This window comes from Phodopus roborovskii, unplaced genomic scaffold (genome assembly GCF_943737965.1).
Source record: "Phodopus roborovskii unplaced genomic scaffold, PHOROB, whole genome shotgun sequence".
Lineage (NCBI taxonomy): Eukaryota > Metazoa > Chordata > Mammalia > Rodentia > Cricetidae > Phodopus > Phodopus roborovskii.
In genome coordinates this window covers 5,520,839-5,535,678 of record NW_026126460.1, presented here as the reverse complement: position 1 = coordinate 5,535,678, position 14,840 = coordinate 5,520,839, and the positions used below count along the sequence as shown (strand labels likewise).

The 14,840-nt window shown below is 42.0% G+C and overlaps 1 protein-coding gene across 10 annotated transcripts in view; it reads right to left on the bottom strand.

Annotated features, from left to right (window-relative positions):
• Nucleotides 1-14,840, bottom strand: part of Spats2l (spermatogenesis associated serine rich 2 like) — a 166,226-nt gene that overhangs the window by 57,723 nt on the left and 93,663 nt on the right. For all 10 annotated transcript variants that reach the window (XM_051190237.1, XM_051190236.1, XM_051190238.1 and 7 more), the window contains 2 exons: nt 5,717-5,825; nt 2,194-2,243 (listed from right to left, as the gene is read on the bottom strand). In XM_051190237.1, coding sequence (XP_051046194.1) covers nt 2,194-2,243; nt 5,717-5,825 — 159 coding nt within the window. The remainder of the gene's footprint in view (nt 1-2,193; nt 2,244-5,716; nt 5,826-14,840) is intronic.

The following is a 14,840-nucleotide window of genomic DNA, read 5'->3' as shown; positions in this document are numbered from 1 at the left end:
GTGTCATTTCTTCTCCCGTAAGTAACCCCTCACCCATATTCCCGTAATTAACTCCAGTAAAACCCATTGGTTCACCAAGTTAGAATTTGGTGCTATCCCTGCTTTGGTCTGTCATGAGATTCCTGCCTGGGGTGAATAGACATGTGCTGTGTCTCCTCGGGAGAAGTCTGTTACACAACAAAAGGAATCACAAAGTAGGGCTAACTTGGATGTCTGCAAAGGCATTGACCAATCAGGGAAGTACAGGAATTGCTGCCATCTTTCAGCAAATCCCAGACAGCCAGAGTCTCCAGAATCATCCTGTGGTTACTAAAGCAGGACCACTACAAGGGGAGTGAAGATTTGTCCACTCCACCTGGACCCAGGACCTCTCAGCTGCTGGCTGAACAGAGCAAGCATCATCACACAGATTTTGAATTAGCTCCACACCACATTTTAAATAAAGCGTTTTGGACTCTCAGAGTCTGATTGTAGTTCTTATCTGCCTTGTCGCTGAGTCCATAACAGCATCCAGGAGATGAAGAACATATTCCTAATTACAGACCTACTTTTCCTGAATTTGCACATGCTTTCTCTGTCTTTATCATGTAACAAAGCATGTGTGGACTTCAGAGGATCCCATGGAATAAACTGAGGTGGTCAGATTGGCAGAAAGTGCCTTCACCTGCTGAGTCAGCCCAGCTGCCCTTGACTTTGGCATTTTATTCATGTGGTATGCAATGTACTTAACGATCAGTGTTGCAGAAATCATGTCCCACCTGTGGAATCTCCTGTACAGCACCAGCCTGCCTTTTCCTTCCACTGCACTTAAGAGACCTAAAGAACCCGTTTCTCCCTCTTAGCCTCCATACTTCCTTTCTTCATAATCATGTCCCAGTTCTTCTGAGTGAGAGATCTGCACTGCTGAGTACTGGCAAAAAAGGGACAGGGGAGACTCACCACCCCCCAACACTGACTTCTGGAGTTCAAGCCCAAAGTCCATTGGGTTGGGTCTGGAGGCCATCTCCAACTGAACCCCTAAGAAGGAACTCAGTGAGGATTTGAGTCTGCAGCTGCTGTTTGCACCTGCCTCCCAAATCAGAGAAGTTTAAAACCTAAACCACACATCTGAATTTTTTCCATGTACAGATAAATAAGCCCTGCAATCACTTGCATATCTTCTCTATCTCCCAGGGAAGCCTGGGAAGCTATGGCTAAAGATAAGCAGACAGTGTCACAAATGGTGGTAAACAAAGCAGGGGAACATCTCATTCCTCCTCTTCTCCACGAAACAGGAAGGTGAAAAGCAGGGCCAGATGAGCTTAGGACTTTCTGTGATCTTGGGAGTGCATGAAAACAGCTTTTTCCATTTGTTCAAAACTTGTTTTACAGGCCTGTGATCTTCCCTTTGGGGGCAGGGTAGGTTGGCATCTCCTGTCTACGAGAAGCAAAACACAGGACTGTGTGGTGGCAATGTGAAAACACAGTGCTGGTGGCTGTGAAGAGCAGCAGACTCTCCCTGGTGTGTGTGTGTGTGTGTATATGTATGTGTGTGTGTGTGTAAACACACCGAGGTGTGTGTGTAAACACACTGTGTGCAAACACACCGTGGTGTGTGTGTGTGTGTGTGTGTGTATGTGCAAACACACTGTGCCTGTGCCCCAGAGCCATACCTCCTGTCACTAGACAGTACAGCATTGTCATTTTAAAGGGACAGAGCAAAATCTCCTTCCCATTGGTGTCCAGGAGTTCAGGAATCCTCCAGAAGGACCCTTGCTCTCTATGGGGGTACCTTAAAGCAGCTTTGAATAGATTTTTTTCAGTTGAGAAAAAAAAATGTGAAAATACATATAGAGCTTTTTAAGTATCTTTAAAGCACTTCTTAGTTTTTGCCTTTGTGCTATGGGATATGTTCGGGCAAGTTAACATCTTCACTCCTTTGAATTCTGTCTCCAGGTTCCCCTTAATTCTTACAAAGAAGCACAACTGTGGAGCTCCTTAAGCACACCTGGAGGGTGAAAACACTGAACAGAAAATAAGGCCATTAGGAGAGAAAGTGCTGGTAACCGAAGAAAGGCATAGATTCCGAAGCTTTCTGGGTGTGCATATTAACAAGTCAGAATGAAGCATAAAATTGGCAGCTTTGTTGAAATGATAACAACTCTGAAGGTTTGATTGAAGATGTTACTAATTCACCATAACCCTTAATCTTACCTTCTTTTTTCCTGTCATGTTCCATTCTTTAAGAACTTGAATTGCACTGCCTACATAAAGAGAAAGAGTGTTCAACAAATACCCACAATAAATGAGACAGAAAATTCATCTGTGCTTTGGTAGCAATAGGGGGTGGGGCAGATTTCTTCATTTATTTTGATACAGCCTACCTTAATAAAAATGCCAGTTTCATTTCTCATTTCCAAGATTTTCATTTAATTCACTGCAGAATCTTGGTTTTATAAAAATATTAAGCCCTACTTTGTGAAGCTTATTTTTTTTTATCGTGATATTGTCTCAGGGAATATGAAATATATCTTGAGAATTTTCTGATAGCTTCATTGCTATAGGCAGAATTAAAATTGTTCTGTTTGATACATGAATAAAGCACTGTAATCTTCTGAACCAAACATGGGATTTCCTGTGTTATTAACCAAGGCAGTTGGACATTTCTGTGTGGCCACCCTTTCTCAAGTTTTACTCTTACTCATTATGTTCAAGACTTCCAGGGGGCCGAGGAAGACAAGCTGTTGTAACTTTCTCTTCTTTCACCATGAAAGGATAGAATGTGTTCTTTACAAGGCTTCCATTTCAAAACCAACAAAGTTCATTAAATAACTAATTGGGTCCCAGGCTCTGCCTGGCCCAGTCACATATATAACCTTTGACCTGATGAAGTTGAAGAAACACGTCATCACTGTCAACTATATTCAGTTTCCACACATTAACAAATTTACTCCAACTTTCTGGGAGTAATCTCAACAAGTAACTAATAGCCAAGTGTCAGGTGATTCCATCTAAGCAGGTAGGTACTTCTTCAAGGGGTCAGGGCCCAAGTAGTCCAACCATTTTAAGCATTCTCAGATCACATTACACCAACATCTGTCTACATGGTATGGGATAACCAGAGATTAACTCTGAGCTGGTCTCTATGACAAATTTAGAATTAGTAGGCCTGTGTGATTGATGGCCCTGACAAGCCGAAGGCCAGGGTGTTTAGACAGACTGATCACTCCTCTTTATCCAGAGTTTCCAACTGAACATCCTCCTTGTCTTCTTCGAGTTGCATGCACTGGAAATAACAAGACTGCACCCAAAAATAAACTAGAATTTACACTGCCTTTTCTCTTTCTTTTTTTCCTCTTTTGGTTTTTTGAGACAGGGTTTCTTTGTGTAGCCTTAGTAGTCCTGGAACTCTCCCTGTAGACCAAGCTGACCCCAAACTCACAGAGATCCACCTGTTTCTGCCTCCTGAGTGCTGGGATTAAAGGTGTGTGTGTATCACCATGCCTGGCAATGAATTTATACCTTTTATTAACTGGGTTGGTGTTTCTCTTATCTACCCAATATTAATATTTGTCAACAGTTTCCTAGTATGGGGCATTACCTGTTGGTTACTTATCAGTCACTCTTACAGCTAAGCTTCTACTTTTTACGTAAAATTGAACTTTATACAATGTTAAAAGCTGTTCTTATTGGAAGGCGGGCTGATGCCTTTGCAGTTGGACACTCATCAGTCTCATTTTTGCATTTTGGCATGGATCTTATTTGTAATTCGGACAATAAGCTTACATGAAGTAATTGTCAAGAAATACTCTTACTTATAAAGGATTTTGAAAGCATTGTTATTGAATTTTAACTGTGTCAAAGGTGCTTGGAGCTGTTTTCTATCAGCCATCTGGATTTGTGATTTCAGTGTGCCCCGAAAAAGACACTCAAGAATATATTTTGATTCTTCTTCTTTTTTTTTTTTAAGGTTTTTTAAGGGTTTTAAGCAACTCTTCCCATTGGTTTACATCTAAACAGATGAAGATGCTCAGCAATCTGTGAGCTTTAGTGAGGTCTTGACCTGGATGAACTGAAAACTCCAGCAGCAAGATCCTGTGTTAATTCCTGTAGCTTTGACTACTGCTGGCCCCTGAGCATCTTGCCAGATCACACTATAAGAGAAGCCCTTCACGATGGCAAGCATGGGTGGAAAGGGATGAGCAAGCAGCTCCTAGTCTTTTTTTGAATCTTTTCCAATGCAAGTGACGTGGCAAGGAAAACCTGAGAGGAGAATTTCAAACTTTCTAGTTAGGGTGTATACGTATTTACAAAATTTAAATAGGGTATGTATGTGTGGTGGTGGGGGGCTGGCAAATCATATCTACCATACGGTCCTAATGACTGAAGATTGTACATAAGAACCTTCATAGTACACAACATAGTCAACAAAGCAGGGCAAACAGGGAGAAGTTTCACATAGCAGATTTGCTTGCAGGTTTGTAAGAAGGGTCATCATCTGTTAATTAGGATCCGAAGCCTCAAGTGCTAATACAGAAAGTGGGCACAGGGCTTGGCTTCTGGATCACGCCCTGAAATGCTATTATACTTGTGGAAACTCAAGAGGGTTATTCCACTCCTCACAGATTAAGGAAATCATGCCGTCCTTGACACGGTGTGAAGAAGGTATAGCCAAGGTATGTGCTGGCATGTCTTTCCAACCTTGGTTGTCAGGTTGTGTTTCGCTAGTCCATTATTTACAGAATGGAAAAATATGCCAGGATACAAGGCATAAAATAACCGTGACAAGAAAGAGATCTTTATTCAAAACAAAACATTAAGAAAGAAAATTTCTCTACAATTTACAGAAAAGATATTCAGACTTGTAAATGTGCAAAATAAACACTTTTCAGATTTGACATTCTACAGTACCACTGGTAAGGCACTTGCAAAGAAAAAAAAAAAAAAAACCAGATTTTTTTTCCCCCTAAGAAACTAAAATCAATTAAGAGGTAGATGAACTGATAGTATGATTAACTGAGTGATGTAACTGTCATAAACAAAAATCATTACAATGAGGAACTCAATTCACTTAGACTCCCTGAGCATTGGACTTCAGAAAAACAGCCATGACACTCAGTAGAATTTTGTTGTTGAAGAGGGAATGCTTTCCAGGTCAGCAATATCCTCTACTCACTCACAAACGACAGTTTTAACAAACTGAAAAAATGGCAAAGAAGTGAGTAGTTTCATAATTAGTGTCCTTTATTGTATTATTTTAAATGAGAGGAAAAGACCGTTCTGTATTCTGCTCTTACAATGTCTATGTTCTTTTGAAGTCTATTGTGCTTTTTAGTTTCTTTATTTGTTTTACTCCTTGAGATGAGGTTTCACTATGAAGCTCCAACTGGCCTAGAACTCAGCGTCTCGTTATGCATCTCTACCTGGTCTGGAACTCACCATGTAGACCAGAATGTCCTTGAACTCATACAGATCTGTCTGCCTCTCCCTCCGGGGGTGGTGGTGGTGGTGGTGGTGGTGGTGGTAGTGGTGGTGGTGGTGGTGGTGGTGGTGGTGGTGGTGGTGGTGTGTGTGTGTGTGTGTGTTAAAGGTGTGTTGTGTATCATATTCTTATTTTTATTTTTTATGAGAAGTATTAGAAAGTAAGTAATATTCAGTTCATTTAAGGGAAAAAATACAGGGTATCTGGACTAATGTGCTCTAACATTTTCAGTTTCAGGTGGGCATGTATACGTACCATCCACAAAGGCTTGCACAGCTTTATCCACATTAAAATCAAATTGTTGTAGCACCAGGACGATTTCATTATTGCTTTTGTTCGGAACAACTGATCTAACTGCATAGATCTACAAGAAAAGGAAAAGAAAAGTGGAAAGGTAAGCATCTGAGTATTCACCTCCAGATCTCCTGCTAGATGGAGTAGAATTATAACTTAGAAAGGCCCTGGAAAGCTAACCACCTATCTTCTTGCCAACAACCATACTTCAGGCCTTTCAGAGACTGGAGCATTCATCCAGAGGTAATCACCTTGATGCCTATTTTATTTGTGTACACACCTCTACAGAGATCTCCTTGTGAAGCTGTAAGAACAAGTGTGCAAAGCCAACTCTGGTTTGGCAGTCAACCCTCTCGGAGACTGAGATGCATACAAGATGTGTTCTCAGTGAGGACACAGAATCTTTTTCTGTCTCCAGCTTCTTTCCACTGGCTCGGGGGTATCTTTAGAAAACATACAGAAATAGCTCCATGCCTCAGCTTCTCTCTGGGCACAGTGGAAACAGTCATATGAGGGTCACAGAAACATGTTGTGAAACTCTGTCAATGTTTATAAAGACAGGAGAATATGGAACACTTCACTTGTGAAATGGTAATTCTAGCTAAATTACAGAAAATGTTCTCAAACACCCTTCTGGGGAAAAAAAGAGGAAAAAAATAATCAGAGTAAAAGTAAACATGTATGAGCCAAAGATTCTGATTGCTCTAGAATGTGCAATTCTCAATGACGTAGACTCCTTCCTCCATCAAATTCAACATGGATTCTTTCTGGTTGCCTGCTAGAATTAATTGACCTTTATCTCAAAGAAGTGTGGTTATTACAGACTGTTCTATGTCTTTTAGCAGAATCTATCTCTCCTCTCTCTCTCTGTCTCTCTCTCCCTCCCCCCCCCCTCTTTTTATGAGAAAGATTTCTGTGCTAACAAATGCTAGAGCAATGCACAGGGCAGTGGGAAGTCCTCATTAAAGAATTGTACAATCATACATGATCCACTCAGAGTTAAATTGGAACTAGTGAGCTTCAGAGTTAAATGGATTTTGTTATAATTGGATTCATGGGGTATGGATTATAGAAGCACGGTATGTGTAATATGACACTATTGACCAGGCATTTAACTGAGCAGTACATACTATTTCTTGATTATGTTAGAAAATAGGTGGCCTATTCCACACAGATCTGTATAGAATAGTATTTAGCTTATAATGAGAAAATAGCATAAGCTATGGGCATAGGATTTGTAGAAATGTTGACATTATTGATCAGAAGACTGGTTTCAAATCCTGACATTTAAAAATACTAAATATTTTTGCTTTTCTGAGTTTCTAATGGAGTATGTGCTTGTATGTGTCACCCAGTACTCCTCTGGGTTTTTACTAGTCTCATGTTTGATGTGGTTTTTTTGTTTTTTGGTTTGTTTTTTTTTTTCATTTTTCTAGACTTCATTAGAAAAATGGACTCTTTAACATCTAAGTCCTTCAATGCTTTGCTATTCCCTCTTAAAAAGCCCAGTTCAATGAATACTATTTATTTATTTTAGATAGGGCCTCATTATATGGCCTCCAGGTCTCTTGTCTTGGCCTTCCCAGTGGCAGACATGTGTCACAAAACTGATATAGTAAATATTCCTTTAAAAATACTTATTGCAAAGGTCTTAAACATGTGGGTCATGACTCCTTTGGGGGTCATATATCAGATATCCTACATATCAGATATTTACATTATGATTCATTAACAGTAGTGAAATTATAGTTATGAAATAGCAACTAAATAATTTTATGGTTGGGGGGTCACCACAACACGAGGGACTGTTTTAAAGGGTGGCAGCATTAGGAAGATTGAGAACCACTGACATATTGTATGAAGAGGCACCCAGCTTCCTGAAACCTAAAGGCCATAGAGATGTAGGCAACGGGCAGATGACCATAGGGAACAGACTAGGCTTATACACTGAATATACACGCTAGAGTATAGTTGTTAGGGACATCTGACTTGCTGGATGCACTTAGATGTGGAGGATGAGTGAGAGGAGGTGGATGGAGGGGGAAAGGGAGAGCATCCTGGACAGAAGGAGCGCATGGCTGGAGAGTACTTTACAGTAAGGACAGAGGGAAACAAAGGGGAGGCTGTTAGAGCACAGTGAGGGACAGCCTCGACAGGAACCAGACGGGGCAGGGTCTCCAAGGCTACGGAAATCATGTCAGCCTCGTGAGCACCTCTCAGCTGTCTGTGGATGCTCTTCTCTCATGTATTTACCACGTTTAAAAGATAGATACTCTCTCCCACTGAACATTGAAATGATTAAAATAAGTCAAGATGGGGAGGAGGATAGAGCTCAGTTGGTAGGGCATGTGCCTGGCATGTGTAAGGCCTTATATTTAAACCAAGATGCAAGGAAACACGGCCATTTAGCTCAGGAAAAAAGTCCTTACCAGTAATAATAGGTAATACGTACTTTATACCTAACTAGTGCATTGGAGTTACCTATATTACACTTCTAATACCTTTTAAGTAAATGCAATTTTAGCACTTCAAGCCACTAGTTTCTTAATAATTTCTTAATAATGACCATCATTATTGCCAGTTCAAGCATGTCTTTCTGAATAATAAAATGCTTACATTAATTACATTAAGTTATTAAGTACATTATTGTAACATTAGACCAAAGTTTTCAAGCCACCTAAACACAGTTGTATGAATAGCAAAGACCAGAATTATAAAATAAGCTTCTAGATTACTCTCCTCTGTAAGACACAACGTTTCATTACGGCAAGGCAAAAACCATGTAAGCTATTGCTTGCATAGAAATGTTCTCTTCGGACACTTGCATTATTTCTCCAATCCTTCTAAGAGTAGAAGCCATATGAACATGTTCAGCTATGTGCAGACAGACAGCATTCTGTGTCCTCAGTGGTATGTGTGCATGTGTGCATGTGTGCATGTGGGGGTTTATGTACATACATGTGCAAGTACACATACATGCATGTGAAGGTCAGAGGTCAACATCTGGTATCTTCTACAAGGGATCTCTGCCTTAGATCTTATGGGTCCTGGAGCTAAAATCCATTGAGTTCCAGGAAGCCACTTGTTTCTACCTCCTTGGCTCTGGGATTACAAACTTGTGTCACAGTGCCCAATTTTCATGTGGGTGCTGGGGATCAAACTCAGGTCCTCGTGCACGAGCTGCAAACACTTTACCAATGGAACTGTCTCCCCAGACCTCCTTCTCATTTTACATATCTTACCTCCAAACGTTTCCCTGGAAAATCATCACTAATAGAGTTGCAACATCAAATCTGTGAGAACTAGATCCAACTCCTGGAGGATGCTCTGTGATTAGGGGAAGTACAACGAACTTTACACAAATGAGCAGACTGTTCTTGGCTACTCCTCACTAATGCTTAATTCTGGGCTAACTTCTGCTCTGGTCAGTCACTGAGTGGGCTTTGCTAATAAGGAGAGAGCAGCACAATTCATAAATCTACCACATTATTTCTGTATAGAGATGCCTTCAAGGAGGACAAGGAAATCACATGTGTCCCTGTGTGCACATAAACACACAGGAGCCAGCCGGTTGCTGTTCACAACTCAGCAGAATCGAAGGGGCTGAGCATTTAAGTCTAAGGCAGGCCTCATTTTCAAGTGATGGCAAACACAGGGCATGGCTAGCCAAGGCTGTGCTAGGAAGCTGCTTCTGTCTGTGGAAATGCAGCTCCAGAGAGCTGTAGGAATGGCTCCATCCATGCGTCACTAAGTACTTTGCACATAGAAAATTCAGGAAAGTCATGCAGGCAGTAGCTGTGTTGCAGGGATCACTTCTGGTGCTGTTTCTAATACACAGCCCCTCCTTCCCCACCACAGTCCCAGGCCCTTCAGCAGCTTTACAACAAAGCTGGAAGCTGCTGCCCTTGACAGCAGTCCTGCTGGGCTCCCCTGCCAAACTCACAGAGTGGTCCACCCGTGCCCACCAGGCAGCCATTCAAGCTGCTGGGTGACAATCAAGACTGCCAGCTAGTGCTTCATTTAGTAACTGTTTTAGCCTTCCAATATCACACTCATCTGTTTGGCTTCTACTAATGTATGTCTGGTTTGGCAGATTCAATTTGGTTTTTAGAAAGGGGTTGTTGTGATGTTTACCTTCTGTGTGGTTTTCATCTGGATTCCCTCCTTTCTCTGGGGGCTTCCCTATCTGGCTGCACAGGCTCTGGCATATTCTGTACCAGGCCCACCCTGTTGGCTCATGCACTATCTAAGCACCCGGATGCTCAGGGTACTGTATGCTTCATAGCTGAGCTGTCTTCAGTTGAAGAGCTGGTAACAGATTTCCTTGTTCACACTGCGCATTATCAAGCTTGTCTGTGAGGGCTCCTTAGACATCCTTCTTGGCTTACCAATGAGTCTTAAGCCATGATAGAGTTTCAAAAGCAATCCAGAGAAGAGTTTTGGAATATACTTACACTGCTGTGTGATTAGTCAAGACCCAACATCATCAATGGACACAAAATAGCTGGTCTCCCCATTTCCTCTTTTCTAGCCTCCTCTTTGAAAATTCACTGCTGTTCTTCCAAAAATATACATGTCCTGGGGTACTGAGGGGAATGTGTTCCAGAAACCATAGATACCAAAGCCCATGGGAGCTCAAGTTACTTCCCCCTTTAAAAACGGATAACATTTGCATATAACCTATGAAAATTTTCTATGCACTTTAAATATGTATTTTTAAACAATGGAAACAGTTATACTGCATTGCTTAGGAAATAAGGACAAGACAAAATTCTATACATGTTTGGTTTCTTCCCAAAAATTTCCTGATCTATGGCAAACTAAACCCATGGATGCAAAGAATGTGGTCATGGAGGGATGGCTATAGAATTGTGACCATCATGACCATTGTACTCCCTTACTGAGGAACCAACAATGACGTGCAATTTGTATATCCTGGCATTCAAGGTCATGAGAAATAGGGTACCAGCTGACTTTTCTAGGCAACTCTTTTCCTCTACCCTGGTTTTGACTCCTAACCTCGAACCTTCACCTTGGCTCTTCCTTTTATCAGAGATGTGCCTTGCCCAATTTTTGCATTCCATGTGAAATGCCAAGCATGCATGAAGTCCTTCTTAACCCTTCTTACTAGAAGCCTTCCTGACTCAACTCCACAGCCCTTCCTCAGATGTCTTTGAATAAGTGAGCACATCTTTTATGTCCTAAGGATTTGCGTATGTACTGTGTTGACTAGATGGCAAGCAATATAACAGTGGAATCCTCCTCTGCCATTGCTGTATGGTTACCATGTCTATTCCTGAGCGACTGACATGACACAGTGTATATAACAGGGCTTTAATAAAATGCTTGGTGAGTGAGAGTCTTCCTGTAGCCATATCCAGCTGCTGCTTAGAGCCAAACTAATACTCCAGTAGCTTGTTGGTAACATGCTGCCACTCTGCATCTACCATGGCCTCCACCACCCACCGTAGCACAACGGGTTCAAACTGGCTGACTGTGCACAAGTCTGATACAGGCAGAGAAGATACACATGTTCTTTACATTTCTTCAGAGACTAGAAAAAAAACTTGTGCAATTTATAATCCTTAACAACTTCACTCCTATATAATCAGGAACAAGGGTGTTTTTAGAGTTTCAGAAATATGAAAAAAGTGAAAAATCTGCCTACCTACCTACCTTTCCAAAGTCACCTTAGGAGACAGGCGTAGGTTGAGTCCTCACTGAGTGATGGGCATTGAGGATACAAGAAAGAGCCAGTTACAGTTCTGTTCTAAGGAGGCACAGTGTAGCAACACAGCCAGAAATTCTGTGATGAGAGAGTAGTAAATGCTGTGCTTTCTCTGTATATGCTGGCAATACGAGAGAAGAACAAGTATGCTTGCCCAAGGACAGAAGGCAGAGTGATGTTGTGGATAGAGCCCTGGACTCAACAGAGCTATGTTCTAATCTTGGCTCTGCTAAGTGCCAATTGTGTGACGTTGGTAAACTACTCAGATCTTTGAAACTTGGTTCTGAAGTCATGAAAGAGGCTATTATCTGCTGGAGTCTGTAAAAATGGGAAGAAGTGATGTGTGTGAAGTGTCTGCTAGACAGCCTGATGTATCTTAGCTGCTCAATAAACCTGAAGCAGAAAAGAGTGGAAATATGCACAATGGCCATAATGGCATGGCTTTAAAACTACAATAACATGTAGTTAACATGTTGGTTAAGGTTGATTTGGGAAAGGCTGCCCTCTGTACCAGCTGCCTACAGTTCTTTCCTTCTCAGACTTAGAGGCAGCGGGCCTAACACCTTCCCCTTTCCTTATTCCATCCCTTTTAAATGTGGTCAACATGTGTTTCCCTCTTATTCTCATTTAATTACTTGCTAAAAGTCTAGTCCTGGTGTTTGGATAGAGCAGGAACAGTTCAGTCAATGGCAGAGCTGAGGAAGAGATCTGCAGACACATAGATAAGATGGGCAGATGCACGGTGACTCACAGCAGCATTGAGGCAGCAATAAGTTATCAAAAGTTAAAAACACTGTAAGTCAAAAGTGCATGTGCGGGCAGAGAATAGTTTGGTTGGTAAAGTGCTTGCTGTGCAAGGTTTAGGCCCCAAGTTGGGGTCACCATCACCTACCAGTACTAGATTCCTGCAATCCATGTCTGAAAGCCTGGCCATGAGAAGCAGGGCCCAGGAATATCCCGGGAGCTTGCTGGCCAGCTAATGTAGCCAAACAGTTAGCTCCACGTTCAGTGGAAGACTGTCTCAAAAATAAGGTGGAAGAGTGACTGAGGAAGACACCTGACATTGACCTCTGACCTCCACAGGCACATGCTCACTTGTGCATACATGCTCACACACACACACACACACACACACACACACACACGTTCATACACATGAGCTTAATCACATACAATTTAAAAAGTTGTAAATGCATCTGGCAAGACTACCCTACAGAATGTCCCAGCTTAGGCTCCTCTGCTTTGCATGTGTTCACAACACTTGTAGCAGCCTCCAGTTGGGCAATGCCACTCAACACAAAGCATGCTTTGCAATAAAATGCTGAATATCTTAATTTATTGATACTGTGCTGGAAGTGTGAAATAGAATGGTTGCAAGGGTACTGCTTTTGCACAAGTGCAAGGCTGAGAAATTGTAAGTCAAATCATGTAAGTCGGGACAGATCATTTGTAATTGCACCTCATGGTAAGTGAGTCTGAGCTGGAAGCAATCAGAGGATATTCACAATGAATGACAATGGTCAGGAAGCCACTGGCTTGAAAAGCCAAAACGCACCAATCAGACTCTTAACAATTATGCAGGATGGGAGACAGTGGAGATGCATGGGGCCAGTCCTAAAGAAAGCTGTCCCTCCCTCCTCCCCCACCTGCTGTTTCCTTAATTCCCCTAAGTCACCTGACACCTGGCCAAATCTGTGCAATAACCTCTTTTTATTTGTACTAGTGTGAGAAGTTTTCACTTTCTAGAGCAAGAAGCAAGTGCCTAAAGGCTATATTGGCAAATGGAGCTGGAAATAAAAACAACACAGTCAAACAGCCCATCTAATTGGCAAAGGAGGAAAACACTGGAAGACTTTAAGGATAAATGCAGTCAGAATGTAAAGTGAGAGACCGGGAGATGAGAAGCCACAAGTCTTACCTATACACCTCCCCTGGCTTTCACTCATTCTCCAGGATTACTTGCCTGACTATGCCTGATGGAGTGTAAGTTACTCAGGGCAAATCTCTATCTACAGCATCATAAACACTGGGGGAACTCAGTACATGGAGGAGCACAGAATGTGCTAGGCGGCTGAATGAACAGAGGAAGTGGGGAATCTAGTAAAACTGTTACTGAAACTACAGGCCTATAATCCAGACTTTTTAGTGCATGCCTATAATTCAGTAGAAAGCAACATACAGTATTAAAGAGCTTAACAGATTCAAGCCACAGATGTGTGGAGTCCCTTCTAGGTCCCAGGCACAGATGGCTGCTTCCAGCCTGAAGAACTTACACACTTAGAGATGAACACTATCCTATCCTCTACAATAAGGGCAGCAAGTAAACAGCCAGTACCTCTTCTCTGCACTAATGAGAACTGGAGCTTATGGGTTTGCCACTCCTGCACAGCTAAAAGGGGTTTATAATCAGCTCTGGTCACATTTCTCAAATGCTGAGCTACTCAGAGATGCCTTAAAAACAGCTCCTCCCCTTAGGTTTCACTTCACTTGCTGGACCAGTAGTATTATTATCTGCACATTAATGAAGGTGGTTCTCATGCGAATCTTCGTGGGGGAAGAAAATACCCTTTGCAGACTGGTATCATTGCATTGAGAATAATTCCATAATTTAATTGCTTTTTCAAACATCTACTTCCTGCCAGCAAAAAAAAAAAAAAAAAAATATATGTATGAAGTGTTGTCATGTTGTACTCGGCTGACTTCTTGGGAATTAACACCACTGGCACAAATCAAAATTAACTTTTTTGGGGCTAGCAGAACAAGATTAGAAAAAAAAATGAAGCTTTGAAGACGGGGGAAATGCCATGTTGACAGAATCATAGGAAACCTGGAGTGAAAGTCTTGTTGATGCTCTCTGTGTGTCTTCTGAAACCCATCTCAGTTAGCTGGGTCCTACCCAGAACCATGATGCAGAAGCAGGCACTCAGAGTATGCAGGTTAACTGTTTTCAAGGTACCACTTGGTCCTGGGATGTGGCAGGCCAGGGTGATTTAGCTGATGCTCTTGTAGCCCAGAACCTGTGAAGATTTAGGATATATCCAGTTTGTGGCCAGGATGAAGGCTGTTAACTAGCTACCTCTGAAGGACAGAGAGATCATCCTGGGTTATCTCAGTGGGGTACCATCAGGAAGACAAGCACCATGACAAGAACCTACACATGTAGAAGGAAGAGAGTGGGTGATAGCAATGCAAAATGAGACTTAACTAGTCACTTTCACATTTGAAGACAGAGGGGAGGAAAAGGCAAGGAGTGAAGATGGCTTCCAAACTGGAAAAGGCATGAAAACCAATTCTCTCCATCATTCCCAGAAAGGAACATGGCTCTGTGGACACCTTTTGTTGAGGCCTTGAAGCCCC